The sequence below is a fragment of the Argentina anserina genome, chromosome 7, assembly GCF_933775445.1.
Source record: "Argentina anserina chromosome 7, drPotAnse1.1, whole genome shotgun sequence".
In the NCBI taxonomy this organism is placed as follows: domain Eukaryota; kingdom Viridiplantae; phylum Streptophyta; class Magnoliopsida; order Rosales; family Rosaceae; genus Argentina; species Argentina anserina.
Genome location: NC_065878.1, coordinates 6,200,545 through 6,227,637, shown reverse-complemented (window position 1 = coordinate 6,227,637; position 27,093 = coordinate 6,200,545). Strand labels below are relative to the sequence as shown.

At 38.4% G+C, this 27,093-nt stretch overlaps 3 protein-coding genes across 4 annotated transcripts in view; 1 reads left to right on the top strand and 2 right to left on the bottom strand.

The window, feature by feature from the left end:
- Positions 1–1,206: 1,206 nt before the first annotated feature.
- LOC126801503 (diphosphomevalonate decarboxylase 2) overlaps positions 1,207–27,093 on the bottom strand; it is a 191,966-nt gene continuing 166,079 nt past the window's right edge. The window contains exon 10 of the mRNA XM_050528872.1: positions 1,207–1,270. The gene's annotated coding sequence lies outside the window, so the exon portion shown is untranslated. The remainder of the gene's footprint in view (positions 1,271–27,093) is intronic.
- Positions 10,256–15,793, top strand: LOC126801495 (uncharacterized). Its single transcript, XM_050528860.1, has 3 exons — positions 10,256–13,054; positions 14,544–14,854; positions 15,121–15,793. The coding sequence occupies exons 1-3, from the start codon at positions 10,677–10,679 to the stop codon at positions 15,465–15,467; spliced, it is 3,036 nt and encodes a 1,011-aa protein (XP_050384817.1). The 5' UTR covers positions 10,256–10,676; the 3' UTR covers positions 15,468–15,793.
- On the bottom strand, positions 17,381–21,940 carry LOC126801496 (uncharacterized). 2 transcript variants are annotated; one of them, XM_050528862.1, is made up of 5 exons: positions 20,628–21,940; positions 19,173–20,495; positions 18,593–18,704; positions 17,727–17,845; positions 17,381–17,540 (listed from the first exon to the last, which is right to left on the bottom strand). In XM_050528862.1, exons 1-5 carry the CDS (start codon positions 21,420–21,422, stop codon positions 17,523–17,525), a joined length of 2,367 nt encoding a protein of 788 aa, XP_050384819.1. In that variant the 5' UTR covers positions 21,423–21,940; the 3' UTR covers positions 17,381–17,522. The 2 variants fall into 2 exon arrangements, with proteins under 2 accessions (XP_050384819.1, XP_050384818.1); XM_050528861.1 differs by having other exon boundaries at positions 17,381–17,845.

Genomic DNA, 27,093 nt, shown 5'->3' with positions numbered 1-27,093 from the left:
ATCCTTATTCTACGAGATATTTGATGTAATGCCTATATAAAAGCATCATTATCAATGAATAAAGATGATGTTTATTCATATTCTGATGCATATTACATTCTTTTGTAACAAAAATGTTTGCAACTTGTAAAAAGAGATTTTGTATTAGTGACCACTTTCGTTGTTGGCCACTAAAGGAAATCGACGGGAGGCTTTTAGTGATCACTCCAATTTGGTCACTAACTACATTTAATGGCCATATATGCTACTTTTAGTGAACACTATCATGGCCACTAATGACCATATTTGTTGTAGTGGGTTTAATGTGGGAAAGCTTTCATGGATTGACTACCATCAATTACCAAGTGTTGGACTCATGTTTCCATATAACAACAATATTAACGAAGCTATGTTAAAGACAATATTTATTGGGGAGAAGTAGCCTATTTTGCAAGATGTCTCTTCTTCATTCAGTATTTGAATTGTTTTTGAAACATAACAAAATTAAACACCAATATATGATTGATTTTGTTGTAGTTGGATTTTGATAACTAAGTTCAAGGAATACTCATGAAAGGTGAAAACTAGGAAACCTATGTACTTGGGGGAAGTGTTGCTATGAACTCATCGTCTTCAGTGATAAAGTTTGAGACCATACTCGAAAACTTTCAGCTACAAAATTAAGATCTCTTCATAATGTTGTAGACACTATTGGTGACCCAATCTCCAACAAGAGAACTTATCAAAACGTCTAATAAGGGGTCAGGTGAAAATTAGTCCCACTGCCATTAGATGATTATTAAAAATTGTAATGTATGATGGTATTGTGAAAAATCTAAAATTTGATGCTTTTGCTAGCTGGTATAAGAGGTTTAATAAAATTAAACTTTGAACAAGATTTAAACCAACAAAACTCATGTGTATTAGTATTCATTGTTTAATTTTATGAAAAGTTCAGAGGGATGAAGAGGGACATTAATCATTAAGTTAGGTGCTCTATACTATCCCCCCCCTCCCAAGACAGATGAAACACTTTCAAGGGAAGAATAGACAATTTATTCATTATTGTGAGTTTGTGACAAGAAAAAAATGATTACACAAGGCATAATTGGATTGAAAATACATGGAACAAGCTATAAAAACTGAAACTGAGGAACTTAAGATGACATGCCCATGACAAATTTTGGTTTAGCCTAAAAAGATCACCCAAAGGAACTAATTCAGGAGCATATGCCATTTGAATTGGCCTATTACCGAATAGAGCCGTGTGAGAAAAAGAGAAAGAAACCCTTTGACATACTTCAGAAGCCAGTTTCAGCGTCCAGAAGATGAGTTTTATTTGACAATACCACTAGACCTCTCCCATGTCTTGTGCAAATGAAGTAACTGACATCTCGTTTGTACTGCTGGCCCTTGAATTCTGATAGTTGGGACAGTCCCAATATCCTCTAGGGCATTGATTCTGGCATCTTTTAAGATTGTCTTATCACCAAGAACAAAATTAGAAAATAAAAGGTAAAATAAATAAAATTAAAGTCATACAATCATAGAAATAGCTAATTTAAAGACAAACACAAAATGAAGAATCAGTTAAAGATGAGGAAATGTAATCTGGCAACCTAAGCATCTAATTGCAAATTACCTGTCCAAAGTAGCATCAGAATTTAGAAGGAAGGTGTAAAGAAGATTATGAAGCAATAGTTTATCAATTATTGGTATATGTCATGAAGCTCCAACCTTCTGAAACATTCAAGGAAAGAAGCAATTTGGAACACCAAAAGCAGTTTCAACATAAGCAATGGTCAATACTTAGACGAATATCCATATTAAAACTTGAACTGTAGGATTCGGTTAAGAATGCAATGCCCATGAAATCTAACGAACTTTGAAAACACATACACCACTACTAAGCAGAAAACATATACACCAACATAAGGGCACCTAGTAAGAATTCAAATCAGTTACCACCAAATAAGATTAACAATACAAGTCAAAGGTACTGCTTTATGTTGTTTCTTTTAAATGTCTTATTTGTACCAAACTAAAAAACATTAATATCAAACCTATACAAAACACTAAACGTAATAACATTCAAAGAATGTTTAAATTGAGAAATATAGGGAGGATAGGATGAGGTGAATAGCATCTCTGTACATCTTTTTTGTAATACAAACTGGAATGTGAAGACAATTGATTTTCAACCAATAATGCTTTGTTCTAAGACAATTTTATTTTTGTGACACAAGTAGATATGTTTCAAAAGAGACCTAGCACTTTCAATTTCTGTATAGACAAAAACAGATGAGAAAATAGACGGTCTTAAGAAATTCTAGTCTTTCTTAGAAAGGGAAGAAATAACAGTAGCAAGTATTAAATTGGCTGGAAAAAAAAAGTTAAAAATAGATATCAAACTGCATCTCAGCAGAAACAAAAGAAACTACTTGACTTTCAAAATTCCTTATAAGAAAAAGTTTCAAACCCATCGGAGACAAAATAAGTGTCAAAACTCCAAGTAGCTAATAAATACTCAAAACTAAAAGGATGCCTCTCAACTAACCTAAAATCCACAAAAGGGAACCCCAATACTCATAACATCAATCAAATTACTGAATTCTTCTACGGACACCACCACCAACACAAGTAGGTAGTCAGTTATATTTAGTTGGCTTGGAAAAAGCTAAAAACAAATATCATAAGTACATTTTTGCAGTGAAGAAAGAAAAATTAAGTAAGCTTCATTAACTTGCACATTAGTATGACTTCTCCATATACACACAACAACAAACTAATTAAAGCTCAAATTTAGACGTAAAGACCCAAAATTACATCTACAAACATCCTCAACATCAACACTCAAATAACTAAAAAACTAAAAGGTAACTGATTTACAAAATCCCATGAAAATGTACCTCTTAATCACTCTTAACATTCACAAAAAATTAACCTTAATACTCATATGACATCAATCAAATTTCAAAATAAGAATGGAGAGCCTAAATGCACCAAATACAATATAGGAGAACCAAAAATGAAAATAGTTTTTAAAAAAACCAACTCAAACCCAACATAAGGCATTTGCAGCTATTCCACAACTGAGAGAAACCATAATAAGGCTCTAAGAGAATGGTTGGGGAGACACAACAGAGTTAACCACGGACGCAATCAAAACACTATTTCAAAAATACTATAAGCTCAAGACCCTTCCAAACATGACCTTCAAAACCCAAAAGTCCAGTACCTAGATTAAGTCTCATATTCCCGAAAAAGATAAAAGCAAGCTAGCAACCAATTACATCAATTTTGATAAACAGAAATATAGAAGAATAGAAGAACAAGTATAATAAACAATAAGAGTTGTTGGTACTGATGAACCAATCTCTGGACTATGCCTCATTCCAAGTCCGAGTATAGTAAATTCAGTGAATATGTATCTAAGAGATAAACATAAGATATGTATTACAACATATAGAGAAGATCATAAGGAAAATATAGCTGAAGAGCCTAAACAGCCAGGATTACAACAATTACAAATCACCACATTACCAGTCAGCAAAACAGTGGCAAAATGAATTTCATATCCTAGCTCACTCTTTAAATCTATATGTCAGAGTATCACAAAGTTCATTCTCAACTACCACAACAACAAAAAGCACTATAGTAGAAAAAATCTGGAAACATGGTCACAAAGATGGAAACCACCTATCCCAGCTCCCAAAAAACATCTCCACTCACAAATACTATCAAATACTTGCTTTTTTTAAATATATATATATATTTTTCATCACTAACACACCTTATCTAATGCAGTAAGCAAGGACTTATTAGTACTACCAAAGAGTAAGCAGCTTGATAGATAAGAAATTGAAAGTAGTCCAACAAGACGATGATTAAGGATACCCAAGATTATAAACAAACTTTCTAAATATGGTATGGTATGAAACCCAAAAATTTATGCAACACCTATGACAACAAAGTTTGTTTGCTTTATGCACCATCTTTCCGTGACTACAATTCTCTGTTGCTCTTCTTTCTTTCCTCGCGGGTAGGAAGCACACGCGCAGGTCTTGTCATGAGTGCCAAAAGAATATGGTATCATCATGTGAACCAGAACCCTCTATCACCTCACATGCCTTATCCAATGTAGTAAGCAGGAGTTTCTCGATATTACTAACGAGTAGGCAGCCGGATAGATAAGGAATTAACAGCACTACAACCAGATGATTAAGGATACCCATGATTATAAACAAACTTCCTTAATATGGAATATGGCATGGTATGAAATCCACAAACTATGCAGCACCCATTATAGAAAAATAGTTTGCTTTATGCACCATTTGTCTGCAACTACAAGTCTTGCAAGTCTTGCCATGAGTGCCAAAGGATAAATGGTACCATCATGTGATGAACCAGAAACCTCTATGCTCATTTGTGCCTCTTGGGAGCTAGAGTCCCCTAAGGGTATAAAACTAGGCAACCGATTATCACAATGCTGAGACTGTGACAATATAGGGACTTTACCTACTTGCTCAAGGCTCTGGTTACTCGTAAGAAACGAGTGAGTCAAGAGATTCTAAGCCGTAAATCTTTTGGAAGGATCAATGTCTAGACACTTTGCCAAAAAAATCCTTGGCATCCTCAGACAAGTGGGAAGGAATAACTAGATTCGAACACCAACTGCCTAGGTCACCCTCCCCACTTGTGTTGCAAGTCCATAACATTCCGGTAAGCATCTCTAGAACTAGACATCCTAGTGCCCATATGTCAGACGGCTTCCCCTGAACGTTACTCAAAACAGTTTTAGGGGACAAGTACCTAGCGGTCCCTTGGCAAGAATACAACTTCTGAGCACTCTTGGTCAATCCAAAGTCTCCTATCTTAGCCACGAAATCGACACAAGAGGTCATATCATGCACAAGAACATATTAGCGGGCTTAATGTCACAATGCATGTAGCCTTTGTCATGAATGCAAACGAGACCACTAAGCATGTACTTGGTGAACTCCCTAACCTCGCATTCCGACAACCCGCCGGGGAATATCTCAATCCTATCCCCTAGGGTTCCCCCCGTAGCGAATTTGAGAAACAAATTCAAATAGAAGAAGTGGTTGTCGGGTGGAGACAAGAACATCCACTGACAACATTGGCCGTAGGAAAAAATGATGAAAGGGGAATCGCGAAAGAGGGAGAGGAGTTTGGACTCATGGAATAAGGCATTGAAATTTGGATTGATTGGAGACAGGGGTGACTTTAACGGCCATAATAGGAGGAGACCCTTTGATTGGGTAGTCCCTGTAGACATTACTGAAACCACCCTGGCCGATCAAACTACCCATATCCCACTCACCCACCTCTTCACTCATCATCGCCACAAATCAAAAGCAAATGGAAACAAGATTGATCATATGGAAACTCTTACTGAACCAAATCGCAAAGCGACGACATAGAGGAAAATTATGACTTTTTTCGCAGCCTGGGAAATCAGAGAGAGAGAGAGAGAGAGAGTTGAAGAATTTAGAAAGAAGAAGAGCGTAGTGGCCTCTCAGTAGGCATGTAGATATATTTATAAGCGTATTCTTTACGACGCCTATTTTTTCACGCGTACTCTACAATAACTCATATTTTAGTTAATGTTTTTAATTTTTTTTAATTTTGGTGTATTTACCTCTTCTTCTTCTTTTTTCGATATGAATTATTTACCTCTTTTTGTTCTTTATTTTTCAGTTACCTCTTCTTTTTGTTCTTTCTAACACTTTTTTTGTTTTTGTTTTTGTTATAGAATGCACTGCATTTGTAAAAGAGATACAAATATTGTATATGATATAAGTAATAGAGAGTCGAATTTAAGAAAAAAACTAAAAGTCCTAGAGTCTGTTGTTGATGATCTCAATCCAGTTCATACCAATACTTTTTATATTGATCAAGAGGACCTAAATGCTATTGTAGCTTCTATTTCGACTCAACATAGTCCACATAAAACGTTGACGCTATCGATGATGAAGATGATTTTATGACTCCTGCTTCTGAATATTTGTCTAAAGATGGATGCTACATTAAGTGTGTCATCTAGAACTATAGAGGTTGTTCTAACTTCTACGGACGGCTTCCTTAGTTCAGTAATCTTTTTACAAAAGCTGTTAAATTTATGTATTTTGTGCATTGTAGACTCTAAACTTAGTGGAATTTGTTTAATTTTTCTTCACACATAGTAAAAAGAAAACCCTGTTACTTTATAGCACCATAATCAAATAAACATGCACACATAATTGTAACAAATAAATTTTATGAGACTCTAGTCTCTATTATCCAAAATTTTAAAGCAAACACATTTTTCTTTTCTAAATTCATATTTCAATAGTTATTCAACCATGTACTCAATTCTTGTTAAATATTTGTCATCTCACACATGTCTTCTATTTATTTTCTCCTTATCTCATATTTTATGTACATATAATATACATTCTGACATTTTACCATGATCGAATACATACAAGACAATTGCAAAATGCAAGTAGAAATGTTGATGTGCAACCTAAAATCGATGCATAAGTCATACATTTAATTAGATTAAATTTGAGTTCAAAATTAGCGTCCTAGTTTGATATTATTTTGATTTCTAAATCCTTTTATTGAGATGAAATATACATTAATTGTATGTAGTTTACAAATTGGACGCCAAATTTTATCTCAAACTAGACATCCAAAATCCCAGGATCGGCCTTGGTAAGAGCTACGTTTCTTCCTCTTATTTCATTTGATTTCAACATATCTATTGTCAAGCAAATGATGTGGCATTAGACTAGCAAACCTTGTCAATATGAATTATTTAGGCGAGTTTTTTTAATCAAAGCAATTGTTTGTCATATTATTGTAAAGTAGGTATATCATAAACATAGAACACATAGGGTTTGTCAAATTAATGGAACCATGCGAAATAAACTAAATCCAAAAATCTAGCTATCTCAATATCAATAAACCCTAAACATACAATTCAAAATAACTCGAGAACTATTAGACAAATCTCACTTATTACTTGGCCAAATGGCTATACATATGGAGCTGGAAGAGAAAGGCCTCATGCATCATCCACCATCGCCTTCGCCGCAATGGTCACAGTCTCACCGTCGGAGTTACCACCCTCCCCAGCTGGTTCCACCACTGTCATTGCCTCTTCAACCACATGTTTGGCATTCCCTTTCTTTTTTGGGCCATACTTTATCTTCAGGGCTCGTTGAGGCCTGGTCTTCACACTGCCATCAACAACTACCCCTTGCTTTTTGTTTCTAATAGTCCTTTAGATTGTGTATTTTTCTACCAAAAAATTGTATAATTTGTAATGGTATATACACCAAAGCAAATCAAAAGAGAAAGATACAACAAATATGGTGTTATAAAAATTACATTTTGAATGGGAACATCCAATGAAAGTGTACTGGTCCAAAAGTATTGCCTCTCGCGCTAGGTGAATCGGCAAGTGAGTCATAATATCAAAGAAATGAAGGTGGGAAATTCAACTCTAGCTTGTAGATAAGTACAACAATTCTTTATTCAGCCTTTCCAAAACATCCAAGCTTAAAAGTTATGGATGTTAACTCCTTGAAGAACAAACAAAGTTTGATAATAACAACACGAACACTTTTAGACAAGTACCATGCAAGACAATTGGAAGAAGCTGGTGTAACATGATGTGACAATCATGACTTTTCAGCTCAATAATCTTGGAGTCAGCAATGTTCACACAGTTAGATATTTGAAGTCATCCTATCGGGAAGTATTGAACAATCACAAAACTCACATAATTTTTTTCTCTCATCTATGCTAAAAGTATAATATGTTGGTCCAAACTTAATTACACCATCGACACATTCAGGGTGCAAATGAGACTTGATGCCCATCCGTTGCAAATCAAGACACGACTTACCTTCAGTGTCCATCAATGTTGCCATAATATTTTTAAATAAAGTTTTTCATATATGCATTACATCAAAATTGTAAGGTAACTTAATCATATGCTAATACGGTAAATCGTAGAAAATACTCTTTTTTTTTTCAATTCAAATAACTAGCTTCCCTCTTTATCTTCTTACTCTTCCCAAAATGTGGCATTGATACATGATTCAATTGGGAAACTACACCATCCTATGATAACAAGGCATGTTTAAATATCTTCTCAACTTTACCATTGACATCTAAATTTTTTTCTCAAATTATGGCCCCGTGGCAGAAAATGACGATGATCATAATAGACAATTTTATGCCAATTGCGCAGCTGCTTATGAGGTGTATGTTCCTTGCATATTGGACACACCAATTTTCTACTAGTACTCCATCCAAACAAATTTGCAAAGGCAGGAAAATCATTTATTGTCCACAATAATGAAACTCGTAAGTGGAAATTATGTCCGGATTCAGCATCATATAAAATAACCTCAACCTCCCATAGTTCCTTTAATTCTTTGATTAATGGCTGTAGAAAAACATCAATGTCATTTCCACGGGCTTTCGGTCCATGAATAAGCAATGACATAAATATGAAGGGATATTTCACACATTTCCATAGATGGAGATTGTATGGAACAAGGAATACCCGACCACATGCTATATGAGTTACTCATATTACCAAAAGGATCATTGGTGATCTATGGTCTGCGACTCAAAGTCCACAAAGTGCTAGAATCTCAACCTAGTTAGAACCATTCGAGTTCTTCGTCACCAACCTAGGCAACATGGATTACGAGGAGCTTGAGATCATGGTCTTCTAACGGCAGAAGTGACCCCACTCCAGATAAGTACCTTCTACGAGAGGTGTCGACATGAATTAGTTGTGAAACCAGCCCCACGCTATTGTCACAACAACCTCTGACGGATAAGCCAACGGTTGTGGTGGTCGAGAAGTGTGTTTCATGTCCTTTCCTCTCCAATAACGAGGTGGTAGTTGTAGAGACTGATGGTGAGGTGGTGGTTATGACCAAAAGAAATTTCAATGTAAGAGGTGAAATGACTGAAGTGGAGATGGAGATGCCCTATTTCCCCCCCTTAAAAGTTTACACAAACTAATGACGTTATAAGGAGAACCATTCTGAAACCTAGGGATTACAGGTGTCATGAAGCACATCGGCAACATCATACTTGACTGTTCAAGGACGTCTTGACGTCGACTACTGTAGGTGATCAAGCACAAGCAAAGGGATGGTGGTGTCGGCGATTGGTGCTTGAGTTGATTTGTTTTGGATTTCTCCAATCGGGGTTGGTGATTTAGAGGATGCGAAATCTCGATTATATGGTTGATAGTGTGTGCGGCGACAAATCCCTTCCTCAGCTTTCTTTGTTTTCCGATGGGTGGGCGGACATCTTGTGGCAGCTGGAGTGTGATTTTGCTTGTGCGTAAGTGACAACATGGCCTTCCAACTGGGAAAGCCACCTGATTGACGAAGCGGTGTCAATCCTCACGGTGATTAGGAGTCGGCTGTGGCTATGGGCAAGAACGAGGGAGGCTGGTTTGCAGGCCTTTGCAATTTGGGATGCTTTTGTGACTTGGTGGGCTGGGCCCTGTACACCCACTTCCCTCTTCTTTTCAGTTTAGCTGTGTTTGATTTGTAGCCTCTCGTGGGGGTGAAAGATCCTCTCTTGTATTTTCTTTCAATTTTGTTAACAATTGAGAGTACGCAATTGATGCCTCAAGCTCGATATGATAGATTTCAAGTCGTGTGATTTGGCTTGGGGGAGTTAGAGTTACTGTGATTTAGTTTTTGACTTTAGTGTTTTTCTATTTTGTTTCAGACCTTTTCAGACTTTGGTTTGTATAATAAACGTGTTTTCCCGCATTTATTTGCTTCGCTTAGTTTCTAACGTGTATGAGAGGTGACATGTCATCTCTTGTATTTGATCATTGCGGTCGTGCATGGCGTTATTGCCAAATGAAGTTAATTCATTCTCTTAAAAAAAACTAACGGCGTTATATAACATAGTGTAGGTACATTTAGTCAACATCTAAATTGATGCAGCAAAATGTATGTTTTAGAACTTTGTACACCTTCATAATAGTGGGCCCAATTTGATGTACACTACCCCATACCAAAATTTTATCGTTGTTTACACAAAAGAGATTTCTTTTGCTATAAATCCCTACAATGCACTCGTAGATCACGAAACAGTCTCTAGTAAAAGGACAGTGGATTAGCCCCGCTGAAGCGAGATAATTGACGCCACATCACTAGCGGATATTTTCTCTCCTTAATAAAAAAACAAATCTGAAAAACCCAAACACAAACCAGTTTGCTTTTCACCCCAAAAAACACAGAGACAGAGAAACCTCTAACCCTTCTTCTCAGTTTGACCAAAACAGCAAACCAAACTCAAATCACTCTTCAAACTCTGAGATGCCGAATCTAGGAAGCACAGTAACTCGGACATCAAGCTGAAGAAAGATCTACTCTTTCTCTGTCTTCTTTGTTCGGATTCTCCCCCAGAGCCCAATAACATGGGTCCCCATCAAGGCATCAACTAAAGGTTTGAACTTTGATCTCTGTTTTGGTCCCTTTGTTTTCAGTATCAATAAACAATAGGGTTCCATCACTAGGGTTTCACACTTATCAAGCTCTCTGATACTATAATTTGGCGTAAATCTCCAAACATGGAATTTGGATTGTGAGAGATAGATATTGGTGGTTTTATCTGTAAAGTTTTAGTGTAAAAAAAAAATGCAACCTCGGAGGCATGGGGGGTTCAGTAGACAGCAGCCTCCGGCAGAGTTTCGATACGAATCGGGTGCTGCCAACAACCCTTATGTTAGTAGTGGTAGTGTTAGTAGGAGGAGACTACCTGAGGAGGTACACCACCGCACTATTATTAGGAGGAGTTTGAGTCCTCAGCAAGATCATCATCATCTGGATGCTGTCAGTCCAAGGAATGTTGTCAGGAGGGAGTACGGCTGGCGTTTGGGGGGCGGTGGCGGTAGGACTGATCGTGTTCTCCGTGGAAGGTCAAGATCTGGGTCACCATTGGGGCTGCCTTTTGGTGACATGAGGAAAATGTCACAATTTGAGGAGGAAGATGGGGTTTTGCGTACGAGTTATTCACCACAAGCACCGCCGCTACCACTACCACCACCACCACCTGCGGCCGGACCTGTTCAGGTGTCTATTCCTTTGGAGTTAAAACAGAGACATGGCAGCAGTGAGGCTGGGAAGTATAGTGTTAGTGATGATCTGAATGCCAGGCGAGTTTATGGCTCTGAGCATAATGATTTTGGAATCAGTAAAGAGGAATTGAATGAAAGCAGATTGTTAGCCTGTGGTAAACATGGGACGTTAGGTCAAAAACTGATACATATGGAAGACAGTGATGTAAGAGGATCAAAACCTGTGTTCATTGAACGTGACACTGTGCCAGGAGCATATCATTCGCCTCCAAGCCTCGGTCCTGTTATAACTGAAGGGGCAAGGGGTGGTCGCCTACCATCATCAACGCGCAGCATGAGTATACGCCATTCTGACCAAGAAAGACATCATTTTCCGGACCCAATATCTTTGGATAGATCACCAGTGACAGAAGTCTACAAAGAAGGACACGAACCTGATTTTCCTACAAGGGATGGTTTTTATTCTGTGATGCCAGGATCTCGTTCCAAGGATTACTTGGGCAGCTCCTCAACGTTGAAGAATGACTTCCAAGATTCCTATCGGCATGACCAGCCCATGTCTCTCGAGGAATTTTCAAGAAGTAGTAGAAAGCTAAAAGATTCCGTAAGCATTAATGCATATAGGGAAAGACCGGTAGTACAGTTTTCTCGAGACCCTGACTCTGGGCAGAAGAATCTGAAATATTACCGGAGAGATACTCCTAGTAGAGTTGAGTTCGATGATGATGATTATGTCTACACGAACTCAAGGGGAATGATATTTGACGATCACGAGCTTCCACCTGATCAGTTACGCAAAGAGATGCATCCACTTGACTATGATCATTCTCGTATGGGTTATGATCATAGAAGTGTGTCAAGATTGAATACCATGCACCCTGTTGTGGACAGAATTGATAATACTGAGGACTATTCTGGAAATTCGAGAAAGGGTATCATGATGAATAATTCTACTTTAGAAAGGCATCCAGTCTCAGACTACCCTGATATAAGCAGAATATCAAGTGCCTCAAAGCAGGGTGGAGAATATATGGGTTCTGGACGCATGCATGGCAAGTTTGGAAGGAGAGTATCACAAGACTATGAAATATCGCAATTGGGTGCAGCGCAAGTTCGTCAAATCTCACATCTGAAAGAAGATTATTGTTATCAAAGAGATGGAAACCTGAAGTTTCAGGACAGGCGGTCTCCTGTAGCTAAATACGACCCAGAAAAGCATAGAAATACTATTAGAATGCAGAGGATGAGAGACGAGCTTGTGGTATATGAACCATCAGATAGGGTGCTGAAAAGAAAATATGTTAATGAAGAGCATGGAAGTATCCGTAATCCTAGAGAAGTTATGTCAGGTAAATGGAATACATCTAGAGAGTTCCAAGATTTGTATGATAGTGGTGAAGAATGGAATGGTGAAGATGTAGGATCTTTATATACATCTAGATCAGCAAGAGTGGACCATAATGAATATTATAAGGCCAAGAGGAAATATTCTGGAATAGATCAATATGATGAATTTGCATCAGATGATCAGCTTCTGTCTCAAGACTCTTTGGAACATTCACAAAGGCCCTCATTTAGATATTATAAAAATGGTGATCATTACGGCAAGGGCCACCAAAACTATGGTTCATTAATTAGGCATAGGTCACAGCAATTTGATGTAAAAAGTGGCTTCCACAAACAGCACAGGGTTTGGAAGAGAAGTGATAATTATCTGGAAAATGTCCATGGTGATGATGATAATGATGTTGATCCGTCAGAAGATGGGGTGAATTCTACGGCTCTTGAACCATTGGAGGACTCTGATGAGTTTATGCAATTAGTACACGAAGCCTTCCTAACATACTCTAAACAATTAAATATAAACCCCGGTGTTCGGAGAAGGTACATGGAACAAGGAAGGGCTGGGACTTTATTCTGCATCGTATGTGGGCGAAGGTCTGTTTTCTTTACTGTCATGTCCTTTTTTAGTGGGGTTCCTCTTATCTTTTCATTCCGCAGTTCTTAAATATTACCTTTACAGATGCAGTCACTTCGTGTGCTAAAATTTTTAGATATGTTACTAGGGGTTTTGTTAGGGATTTTATATAGTTGTTTGTGCGTTGTTGTCTGAGTACTCAAAGGTGGATGGTGGATTTAATAAGTGTGGTGTAGGAAGGTACAATGTGGATAAAAGTTGCATCATGATGCTACTTCAGGCAGCTTTCATGATTTTAGGTTTTATGAAAATTATGTCATGTCATGGTCTTAGGATTTCATTTACGAATCATTCAATAAATGGCTAGTTGGACAATGGTGTTTGTGGAGTTGTTTGCTGTCTATCCTGGTTGAACTTTCTAAATAGGTTGCTTTTTGTGGGGGTGATAAATAGGTGATAGTGGAGTGGTTGGTGACTAACAGGATGTATGCTTTCTTTGTTTCCATTTCACTGACAGGAGGAAACTAAATTGCAGATGTGCTATATAATACTTTTACTTTTTCAGTGTTGTGAGTGATAACTAGCAAAATGGTTGTTTTTGGATATGGAGGGTGGGATCGGTCCCAAGTGATTTGGGTTATGAAGGACATGGGTGTCGGACAGTGTGGATTTCTTTTTTAGTTATTGATTCAAATTGGTCTCTCAGAGTAAACAGGCAACTCATTTCACACTTTTGTAGTGAAATCTTTTAAGGCTCCAGAATCTATAATAGTATGTTATAGATCTGGCTATGTATTGAACAGTCTGTTTAATGGTGGTTGAGTTGTTGTTGGGCAAGGAAAGAGAAAGAAGGATCTGTATGAGAAGTCGGGGTAATAGCCCCAAGTGGGAATGCAGAATGGCAGTAGGTTAAAGTTCTCTTTCTGTTGAACTTATGGAAGTGTCTTAACATCTAGTTAATTTGCTGGTTGAGAAGATAAACAAGTTTAAATACCTATAATGATTGGATGACATTTTTCATTGGTTGTTTTATACATGGATCTCACTAATTCTGTGTTACCAGAGCCCTTGGGTTAAATTTTTACCGAATTCTAGAGCTTGTAATCTCACTTTAAGATTAGGCAGACTTTCCAGATCCATTGCTCTTGATTAAATGTTGATCTTTGATGGGAACCCTTCAGGGGAAAACCATCTGAGTGAAAGCCTTGCAGCAAATGGGAAGACAATCTGACTGAAACAAGGTTCTTGCAGCTAATAACCATTACATTTAAATAGTATTTACTTTTACTAAATCCTATGGTTAAGTCTTTTAGTCTTCTTCCACTATTTTTTTTTCTGCATCTATCATTTGGCTGAGATCATAATTTGCTTATAACAGAAGGAAGTGTTAATAACTAGTGGCTGCATATTTCTATATGTTTTTATTGTTTACATTTCTGTAGAAGTAAAAAAATCACAGAGTGGCCAACCTTTTACAGCTTTGTTGCTTCCTTTTTCTTCCTGTTACAGCTTCTCAAAGGAGTTCATGGACACCCAACGATTGGTAACACATGCATTTATGTCTAAAAAAGCTGGATTGAGAGCACAACACTTGGGACTTCTCAAAGCAGTATGTGCTCTGTTGGGTTGGAGTACTATTATCCCCACTGACATAGTACTATGGGTTCCCCAAGTCTTGCCCAAGGCAGAAGCTTTGGCTCAGAAGGAAGATTTGATTGTTTGGCCTCCAGTCATTATTATCCATAATATTTCTATGTCGGACAACAATCCTGAAAAGTGGAAGGTTGTAAGCATTGAAGCTCTTGAGGCTTTTCTTAGAGGTGGGCGATTCTGTTTACATAAAATTCCAATGGTACATTTAAGGTTCTTAGACCTTATGAAATAAGAATTTATACTTTTTAAAAATGGATTGAGTGTAGAAAGTAAGACTGATCTGTATCACGCTGTATAACCATGTCAACTCTTCAAGGAGAACTTAGAAGCTTCACATTCTGCAATTCTTGATAGACTAGTTTGATTATACTTCGTTCTTGGAACCACAATTTTTGTTTTGAATTCCATCTTTTTTGTTCTCTATCAATGGCAGGTAAAGGTTTAATTAGGGGGCGAATCAAGATGTGTCTGGGGAAGCCTGCTGATCAAAGTGTTGTGTTGGTGAAGTTCTTGGGAACTTTCACTGGGCTTGGGAATGCAGAGAGGATTCATAAGTACTTTGCAGAGCAGAACCGTGGCAGAGCCGACTTTGAGTGCGCAACATCCAACAACGGAAAAATAGTGGAAGCAGAGGGAAACAGTGTGGAGGAGAGACTTTTACACGGATATATGGGGATTGCTGAGGACTTGGATAAAGTAGATTTTAATACCAGGAACTGGAGTTTGATAAAGAGCAAGAAGGAGATTCAGGAACTGGCCAATGCTCCTGTTAAACCATGACGAGAGAGGTAGCTTCGTATCTGGGTACAAATACTAACTTTAAGGATTGGACAATGCTGATACAGCAGAACAGTTTTATCAATCTGACATGTAATGTGGATTTCTTTTGAAAAATGTGTTACTGTGGTATTATTGTATAATGTCCTAGGTTGGAGAAAACAGTTTAGATACATTTGTGATCTTTAATCATGTCAAAAGGACAACAGGTAAGAATATTTTGTAAAAATTGGAGTAGCACTCAGTTATCCATTAGCAGTGGACTGCTGTGAACTACTGGGAAGCTAATCTGCCATTAATGACATGAAACTGAAGGATCACAAGTTCACAACCAGGCACAAAATTTGATTTGCTTTTGTAAAATTTTATATTTGGTAGTTGTAATCAAATCATCAAGACATCGACCATTCCCCCAACCACAGAGATGCATAGATCTCTAGTCTTCACCAACGTCAGGGTTCGGCTTTGTTAACTGCCCCTGGTAGTTCTTTTTTTCTTTTTCCCATGTTGAATTCAAACCAAGATGCAACTACAACTAATTAACTCCCCTTCCCAGCTTTAACCAAATGAAATACTTGGATACAGAAAGGTAAAGCTAGGGCTGGGAGTTGGTACCAAAAAAATAGTACCGAAACGTTTGTCCCGTACCAAATTTCAACGGGACGGGATGAATCGATACAAATTTCCAATACCAAACCGATATTGATACCGAAAGTATATAATCAGTACGAGTCGATCCTATTAGATCTGATACCGAATATACTGAACCGTACCGAAACCATAAACTCATATTTTTGGGGGGGTTTTAGGGTTCACAAAAGCCAATATACCATAACCCATTTCATCGAAAACTCATCGCCTCCATTCGCTTCGCGTCTTCGCCTTTCATTCTCAACACTGACTTCGCCCTTCACTCTCATTATCAAGTCTCAATCGCAGCCTCTCGGAATCTCGATGAGAAAACTGAAGGTAAGCCTTAATTCAATCTCGAATTCTTAACTGAAACTCTGAAAGTATGAATCATATATGTAGTTTGGGTTTTGGGTTTTACTTTCTTTGGATTATAGTTTGACTTTGTGTTCGTTTCAAATCGAAAGAGTTTGGATTTTGTATTTACTTTCTTTGCGCAGAAGTATGAATTTGTAGTGTAAAACTCTCAATTTGTGCAGAAGTATATGCAGCTGTAGGAAGTGCTCTCAGTTTGTATCTTTTCAGCTTTGTGAAAATGTGAAATGTGTTAATTGTATATTTTATGTGAATTATGTTCATAATTGAACTTAGTTAGTATAGTGAATGATGCATATGTAGGTCTTGTGGAATTTGCCAGTTTTGTACCGAAAAAGTACTGAACCGTACTGAAACCGAACGGTATCGGTTCAGTTCGGTATTGAGGTTGAAAATGACAGTACCGAACTGATACTGAAATATAAAATCGGTATGATATCGGTATGAACACAATACCAGACCGTCCTGTATCGGTCCCAGGTCCCAGCCCTAGGTAAAGCCATTAAAACCCGAGGCAGAACCATGGGCTAACTTGACTAGTCTATCAGCAACAATATTAGTTTCACGAAAGACATGTAGGAAGATCATTGATTCTTATCATTAACTATGTATCAAACAACGGCATTCGAAGTTCAGAATCACTTTCCGCCCCATTCCCATGAACAAACTCCCTTGATGCAGACCTTTCTTCAGTATTTGGTTGCCTTCAGCCTTCAAGATGCTTGCTTCTTCTCGCCAATATACGATACTTGTTGCCTGCCCAAGTTGCAGAAGTTGCCATCGAGAACCTGGGTTTCAGAAATTTTTGAAAAACGAATGAAGCGAAATGATCCACATTGCAAAATAAGAGAGAATACCAAAACCAGGATGAACTGATCTTTCTAAGTTTTTTTTTTCTATTCTCCAGAAAATAGACCAAGTCAAATTATACACTATTGGTAATGGTGTGAGGTTATAATAATACAAAATGTACATTCAATCAAAACCTATACAAAATCATACTACTTATCCAACACTTGTTCTTCCAAAGGCTTCAAAAACAGCCATAGGGCATTAAGGCTGCGCTCCTTCCTGTAATAAAAAATTGGTTATTTCCATTTCCAACTATCATCAGGAACACCTAAATTGCACCTAAATTGGTCAATCAAGTACATAAACAGCAGCGGCATCAGGTGATCCAAGAACTTGGGCAGCTTCAGCAATTCTAAATGCCATTGCAGCTTTGTAAGTTGCCAAATCAGCATTCTGCATAAGTACCTGAGCTCTCTGTCGTTTGCAGATGGCTAAATCCACAGATCTCTCTGCTGCCGCTTTCGCCTCTTCCGCTTTAAGCAACGCATTTTGTTCTTGCAAAGCATCTTGTTCCGCAGCCATGGCTGTACAGGAATTTAAGTTGAAAATATAAGTTCCCTTGCAATCATATATGCAATAGCTTTAATGAAATTGACATTGCACTTAGAAAATCTTCAACACAGAAGACACAATATGTTTGATAAACTTATAACTCCACCGGGATCAAGAAATATATTAAGAAGCTGTACTTACTAGTAACTAGTTTTCTGTTAGCATACAGAGCACAACCCTTTGTAGTGTTCTCAGTTTTCTTTAATAGTTGGTCCTAGAATTGATAACAAAATTATAAGACTAAATTGGTGGTAACAGTAACTCGCAAACACTAAGCACTTTTCAATCCCATAAACCAAATACATGCCATGTGAACGAATGAGCTCATCTAAAGTCCAGCTGCTTTTAGAGCATAACCCTTTGTAGTGTTCTTGTCCTAGTACTGATAAAAAAATTTACAGACTAAATTGGTGGTAACAGAAACACAAACACTCGGCACACTATCCTATTAAAAAATACATGCCATGTGAATTAATGAGCTCATCTAAAGTCCAACTGCTATCAACATGGTACCAGTATATTCTTTCTTTCTTTATTATTTAGGAGAGAGATAAGCTACTAATATATTAATTTCTGTTATCTCAAAAAGTATATGTGACATGATAATGTACTTCCTGCAACTGCTCTCTTATGATAAATAGTATCAAATAAGTTATATATTATAGTAGAACTCACTTTATATCAATATATACAATGACCAAATAAAGCAGTGAAATTACCTTGCAAGAGACTTGATTGTTTTCCTCTTCCATGACTAGATTGTCGTTTGAATGATCTTCTCTTGCGCATGACAGGCTTTGAGTCGAGCAGAGGCCTTTTCACTTGATGCCCCTGTTAGAAAGAGTGGTTATTATGTTAAACATTCAAATGATCGATACTAAAACACATGGACAGGCAGAAGTACCAAAATATTTGATAACAAAGGTATTGTTCATTTTCAGAATCAGATTGACATTATCCTACCAAAAAATATTGAAAAGAAGGGGGAAAAAAGCTTCCAATAAAAGATTTCTACTGACCGAGTTGCACAAGGATGCTAAACTTCAGACCAGTATAAAAACCACTTGAGAACAACAATCATCATATATAAGGATGCTACCTTCAGATACATATAAAAAAACATTTGAGAATAATAATCATCATATACAATTGCCAACAGTAGTTCATGGAGCAATTACAAAGACTATCCCATATCTAAATAGAGTATAGAGTCAAACCAGAGAATCCTCCAACATTAAACTTCAAAAACGCATACTACCCAAAAAGCAAAACATGTTAAGAATACATAAAAATTCATACCTGGAAGACCCTAAGCAGTGACGATCTTTTCTGCTTCCTTTTATTCATCCAATAACTATATACAGTTTCTACAACAACCTCCTTCCCCATGTCCAGAAAATGACTGGCAGCAGCAGCTCCATCAGAGAAATCACACGGTTTACTGTAAAATGCCTTCTCAAAGGCATCAACCATTGATTCAAACTTATCCTCAGAAACATGATCATGAAAATCACAGTCAACGTTTAACTTCTTAAGCCATTCCTCATCTTCAGAGTCCATGTCATAACTCGCTGTCTTCTTTGCAAAGACTCTAGACACCTCATCCTCCTTCACAGATATGTATGACTCCGGTATGAGAAACAGTGAACTGTGGCTATCTGCATATCCTGGGACTTCACGTACCCCTGGCACAGGAATGGACTTCGCAGTGGCATTACAGTCAGGAGCAGGCTCAGGAATGAACTCAATGGTGGCATTGCGATCAGCACATTCCTTGTAAAGCTCCTTGAAAATGATCCACTGACTTCGATCCGGAAACTCTAGCCTCAAAACATCACTATCCGGAGACCAGATAATATCATGTGTAAAGCGATTAGAGCCTGGCCTTATTATTCTCTCTTCAACTTTGTAGGTGAGTCGCGTTAAACCATCTTTCTTGACCACAAGAAGAGACTCTCCAGAAGAAGAGGTTTCTAGCGTAACGATTAACCCGTCTTCCCTATAACATCTGTCTGATTCAGTGACCAATAAGTTTGCAGAGCAGCATGCCGAATCAAAATCTTGAACCACAGCTTTGGAGTTTGTAGGAGAGCAAGTTGAACCTGACCTCCTAAGCTTCTGAGTCAAGGCTACAGAAGAAAAAGAAAGGCCATTCTTCTTCAGGTTCATCAGTTCTGTAACCAAGGCTCCATTTTGTTTCCGCGTAGCAACAAGAGAAGTTATTCTAGATCTCCTCCTCAGTGAGCTCCTCCTCTTCTGAATACCAGCTCGCGAACTTAAACCATTCCTATACATTATGCTTCTAAGACCTAATTTGGGAACTTTTACAGGTTGATGCAATGGTCTGTTGTCAGTATGGTCAACCTCATGCAATACTACGCACTTGTCACCCTCATTGCCACACTGATCAACATTCTCATCATCATCATCATCATCAGATACATGGCCATCATTCAGATCATTTACAGGGAGAATCGGCCGAAAAAAGTATCTAAAATGCATTTTGGAGTGCATGTGCGTGAAACAAAGAGGAACTGCTGAAAAGTCCACAGAAAAAATCGGCCAGAAATCCGCGCTCTCAAACAACTTGCAAACGCCCAAGCCATTCATAGAAGAGCGAACCTGAAACAAATACTGGGGACATGAAAAAAAACCCATACAACAACATACAAAAGAGAAGAGAAGTAGAGCAACACAAAACACATTCGAAAAAAGCTATAACTTAAAATTGTGGTGTAAAAGCAAACTACTCACCCAGGAAAAACTAACGCCAAGCATGGCAAACACAATGCAGATGGGCTCCGAGACTAGGAATCGATAAAGCTCCGAAATTTGCAGTGTCGACCGCGACCTGTGCAACAGTATGGAATACAAAAGCCGACTAGTCGTCAAGTGTCCCCCACACCGTGAAGTGGACTCGATCGTAATCCGAAGCACTTCAGGGGAACGACATACCAAGCTCCCACTCTTTCTCTTCTTCCTAGCGAACCTCTGCCCATACATTTTATCGCCAGAGCCGACCCAGCCACCGGCCCGTTTCCTCTTCCTGGCATACACAAGCCCGAACCTTTTATACTCCCTAAGCCCGTCGTCAGCCTGGACCGGCTCCTCGAGGACCTGACTCATCGAAACAACCACGTTCGCCTTCGGCTTCGGCCTCGCCAGCCTGGCCGCTCTGGTCCAGCTCCCCTTCTGCTGCTTCATCGCAATCGAATCGGAATCGGAATCGCGCCCTCCCCCGTTGTTCTTAATGAGCTTGAGCCAGTCCTCGTCGTCTTCGGTCCTCTCCATCTTCACCGCGGAAGAGTTCTCCGGCCAGAGGCGGCGCCCCGAACGCAGGACGCGGGCCCCGCCGTCCACCCCTTTCCCCATCCCGAAAACCCTCGTCGTCCTCCTCATCTCCACCGATGGCATATTCCTCCTCAAACTCAGCACCACCACTCTCGGCCTCGCCCTCCTCCTCGACTCGCTCGCCGCCCCCCGAGTCGACTCAGCACCAAACTCGGCCTCGAAACGCTCAATTGCACGAAGCGGCGACGTTTGCCTCATAATTCCGAGAACGCCCCATCCTCCGAATCGGAAAAGAGACCAACAAAAAAAAAGAGGAACTCCGATCCTAAGCACTCCCCGTGACTCGGGACTCGGAGCGAGTTCGACTCATCCCAAAAAATAAAAAGAAGAAGAAAAAATAAAACTTGGGAAGACTCGAAGGATAATCGAGGCGGGTATGAACAGTAAAACCAACGCAAAAATCGAAAAGAAGAACAACAGACCCGAGATCTGGGAAAAAAGAGAGAGACGGTTTAGATCGGCGATCGGTTTGTTGAAGGAAAAAGAAGGAGAGGGGGGGTTGAAGATCGGAGGCGGTTGGGGGTGGACTGTGGGTTTGTGCAAGAGTACCGGCTAGGGTTTATGATAAAAACCACAGGGGAAACCCAATCGCCGACTCATGGGAGCCGTTGGATAAGGGATCTGGACGGTGGAGGAGAAACGAGATTTTGTTTCCTTAAAAGAATTAAGAGATATGGCTCCAAAGAGAGAGGGGGGAGAGAGTGTGGGAGTTTGGGTTTTGGGTGATGAGTGTGAGAGAGAGAGAGAGAGAGAGAGAGAGAGAGAGGGGAGACTGAGAGAATGGTTGATATTTTTTCAAGGGAAAAGACGGAATTGGGGTTTGATGTTGACGCGTCGGGGAAGAGGGGGAGTGAGAACTGTCGCGTGGGGGGATTTTGGTCTTTTCACGGCGGTTGAGGTTGAGTTGTGGGGTGAGAATCGGCGAGGATTGCTCCTGTTAATTCGGGATTTTGTACTTTTGTTACCTATTATTATTATTACTTTTATGTTGAAGGAGTAAAACTCCGGATCTTATTGCAAAAATTGTAGACGTGGAAGTACACTACAATTTTCGAGGCACCTAGCGAAATTAGGTAACGTTTTGCAGAAATTAGATGGCGTTCAGCCGTTTAGTAACCTTTTCATACACATTTTCATTTTTAGATGAAAACCCGTTCGTTAATATATTTTGCAAACCATAAAAAATGAAAATTGAGAATATTTTTATTCCTTTAAAAAAATTGAAAACATCAATTTGATTTTTTTACGTTTTCATTTTCTCATTTTTATTTCTATACTATTTTTTAAAATTGTAGTCTAAAACATTGCCGAACATCAATTTTTTGACATTTTTCACTTTTTTCTATCAGCCATTTTCATTTTAGGTTTGAAGTTAAAATACTCAAAAATGGAAAACTTTTGTTCTAAATAAGCAGAATATCTACTTTATCATATCATGGTTATTTAAGCTAGATTTTACGTATTTTCTTAGAAAAAATCTAGATTCTACGTATAAACAACTTATAAAAAACTTACTAAACAAAAAAAAACAGCTCAAAATGGTAAATATAAACACTTATTTTGCTCAAATAATTAATGTTTCAAGAATGAGCCAATAAATTTTTGCAAAACTTTTTTTTTTAATCAACGACGCATAGTATGCAATATATAGAAGAAAAAGTATGGTACACCATGAACACACTCTCGCTCGTTTCATAAGGCAATGATAATGAGAGTGCACGAACTAACTAAGCAATTAGAAAAACCTAGAGATCACCAATTATTTAACTAGATCTATGACAAAATCCGCTCAAAGAGTAACCAGAGAAAAAAAAAACAAAATGGTTTTGTCAACATCCGCTAACTTATTCATGAAACAAGACACACGAACCCTAGACCAGATTAGACCCCTCCAAAGAGGTTTCCACATAGCTCACTGGTTCCTCCACGGGCTGAGCTGGAACAAAAGACCAAGAAGCCTGTTTCTTACATTGGCCAAAGCTACACTTTGTGGCACAAGGCTTGAAAGTAAGCCTAATGCCCAAAAAAGGCTGGCCCAAAATCAGAAATCCTAGATCGGCCACCTTGCCATTCCCTTCATGCGCCACCGCCGCACCATCGTCGATCGCACACAAATCACCACCACCAACATTCCTAGCTCGCCGGAGATCTGTAAAGAACCCAACCATGATCACAAAAGCATCACTGTTTGGACCTCCACCTCCAAAATGAGGCAACCAGTACTGCAAAAACACAGTCCAACCATCTCGCTGCCCTGAGCTACAACGCCATCACGAGATTGCCTCCAAGCAACGACAACCGACCGGAGAACCCCTCAACCTTGCAGGTAAAGCCTGTAGTGAAGAAGTAGGAGAAGAAAGAGACGGCGAAAGCCATCCCAGTGTCGGACTCTAGTTGAAACTGACGTCGCCAAGAGAACTACTTCCCCCACCATTCCAACCGCCGCCTCCACCAAGAAGTAGGGCAAGAGAGAAAAGAAGGAGGCGAGCCATTTTGAGGTTTGAGTTCTTGCTAATTTGGCAAAATTGTCTAAAAGTTCTTAGATAGAAAGATAGTCATATAAATAAATAAATGTATCAAGAATGAGCCAATAAACTTTGGCAAAAATTGTTAAAAATTTCTTAGATTGAAAGATAGTCATATAAATAAATAAATGTTTCAAGAATGAGCCAATAAACTTTGACAAAAATTGTTAAAAAGTTCTTAGATGGAAAGATAGTCATATTAATAAATATGAGAGAATAAGTAAAATATAGGGCAAATTATAAAATGGTACAAATTCCCATCATAAATTATAAAAAAAAGTCATCACTTATTTTCCACTTATAAAAATGTAATCTCAATTGATTATAAATTAGAAAGTAGTCAACAAGTTTGGAATAAAATTAGAAAATAGTCACTTTTAAAATATTTTTTTGACTGTTTTATCTTTGAGAAATTTTAAATACACACCCATAAGATACTTAATACACATCCAATACTCAATACACCACTCATTTTATTTCTTATTCTAATTTTATACTAAATACACAACCTAAAGTGCCTAAAATACCCTTAACTTAATTTCATATGATTGTTTGTATTAATAGATGTCATATAATTAGTATGTACTAAGATATACTAAAATTTTCTAGAGGTCTATATATGTTTATTATTAAGAAATTTTTACATATGCTTGTTCTTCGAATTCTATTCTTCATCTTCATCTCCATCGTCAACTTTTATTTTTGAAGAAGAGAAAATGTGATTTAATGAAATGAGAATTCATAATGTCTTGATAAAAATTACCTTGAACCAACTTGGAAATTATGAATTTTTTTTAGAAAGAAATAAAGGAATGAATTGGTAATAAGTTTTTGTCAACTTAATTTCCTTATCTAATGGGGTAATATCGTTCTTTGCAAAAACTTACATACATATAGTTTCCGAAAATAAGCTGCATCTTTAAAATTTTAATATTATATATTTTCATAATTAGTTTTATGTTTTGGATATTTCTCATAGGTATGATAATTTGATTTGAATCTGAAAAATATAGATGTGTATTAAGTAATTACCGGTGTGTATTTCAAACTTCTTTTTATCTTTATTTTTCATCATCTTCTTATTCTTCTTCGAATGTTAGCCATAATTTTACCATCCGGCGATGAATTTGAGCGTAGTTGGTACTGTTGGAAAGATCTCTCTCCCCTCTTTTATTTGATACCATACCACTCCGATCTGACCACCGTACAAGGTGCAGAAACCCTCACAAGGGGCTGTCACATTCCATGGTGGTGCTCCAAGCTATTATGGAAAAATCAGAGCTCAAAGTTCCCTAATTTTAGTTATTTTCTTCATTATGAGCATACTCATACCAATCTCTTTTGATTTTTAACATCATTTCGCATATTTAGACATTTTCTCTCGGCATGTCACACATGCTGTCACATCTGCTGTCACACATGTTGTCACACCCACTGTCACACTCCTGGTCACACTGTTTTTATGTGACTATGTTGTAAGAGAAGAAGAAGAAGAAGAAGAAGAAAAAGAAGAAGACTAGAAATAATGAATATTTTATTTATTGTTATGTGATCTTGAACTTCTCAAATCAACTGATACGATCGAAATATCAACACTCACGTTGTCGCACATAACACCAGCACTACTTATCACACTACCAATCACAACACAAAGTTAGTGTGGCTGGTAGTGTGACGGATAGTGAGACGAATAATGTGACAAATAGTTTGACGGATAAACTAATTGTCACACTACTAGCCACACTAACATTGTTCTGTGATGTTCTGTGACTGGTAATGTGACAGGTGGTGTGATTCTTGCCGACAAAAATATAGGAATTCGAAGCGGTCTCGAAAAGCTTCGGTGACGGTGAGGGGTTTGAGACCAGCTGCAAGGGCCCGTGGTGGTACTGGTTGTCGAGGTGGTGAAGGGGTTAGAATTTGGATTTCTCATGGGCGCCCATAAAATTACTATGGGCACCCACCCCTTAATCATCTTCACCTTTAAACCCAGATTTGGGTTTTTTTTTCGGCGAGTTGCATATGTAGTAGCAGCATTTCTTTCTCCAGCGAGCTACATCTGCATCAACACAAGTCGTCTTGTCCTTACCGTCGTCACCTCCGCCTCTAGATCGTCACCCTCATCAATGCCTTCAGATCTTTGTCGCTATGAAACTTGGATGCTATAGTAGCCAACTATCCATCATCGCCGCCGCCTCCAGATTGTCATCCTCTCCTCAAGTGAGGCATGGTCCTCGCCCTCGGCACCGCCGCCTTTGACGCCCAAAAACTCAGCAAGCTTCTCACGTTCGGCGTTCTCACTGACATCATCAGCGTCTCGGTTTCAAAGCGAACCTAAGACCAAGCCTGTATCCTCAGGGTCTCTCTCTCCATCCTCGATGAGCATGCTAGAATCGATCTCGCCATGGACGACGCCGAGAAGGTCAACTCCAATCTCGACTTAGTCAAAGGTCGCGGGTTGGAGACGAAGCCGGTGACGTTTTACGACTTATGTGGCGAACAATAAAGGGAAATGACACTCTTTTTAAATTTGGCTAAAAAATAGGGGTAACGCTATAAGTAATTTAGAAAACAAACTTTTTTCTAATATTAAAACCTAACTTGATTTTTTTTTTGTAATTTCATGTATCAAATATGATTTTTTTATAAGAAGCCCTAAAATATATTCTAGAAAATGAAGAAATCTAGCGGAGCCTCTCTGCTAGGGTTGGGAGTACGGCAACTCCCATCTTGGTTTTCATCATCTTCGGCACCGTCTCTTGCCCTTCAAGGGCATCCCATTCGAACCCAATGTCGTGCAAATCGAATTCGACTCCTAACTCAAATTGATATGTGGCAATTCCTTGGCTGTATATAGATGGGAGTGGATCATTGGAGATACGGTGGTATGCTTTGCACAACATTCATGGACCAGAGATGTTTGATGGGAGTGTGGAGACGCCGAAGGTGAGCTTTGGGTGCCGAATCTTGCTTTTGAGCATCAGACCCGACTTTGGGATGCAGGCCCGAGTTGGGGCGGTGTGATGCAAAAGGGATGCGTCAGAGGTGTCGAGTCTAGGGAGTAGCACTGGCAATTCCCTTTTGTTTGGCGGATCAACAGACAAGGCACGTATAAATGTGATTTATTCATTATGAACTAAACGGTTCATGTTTGACAGATTTGGTTTGTCCATTTATTTAATCTACTTTGATACCTTCTCACTAAATTACTTTAAAATTTGTTAAAATCTTAAATGGTTGAGACAAAAAAAATATTATTAAAAAACATGTCTAACAAAATGGTACTCATTGGAAAAACCTGTTGTTATAGATCCCTTCGCCTGCTGGAGTAATTGGGATGCACC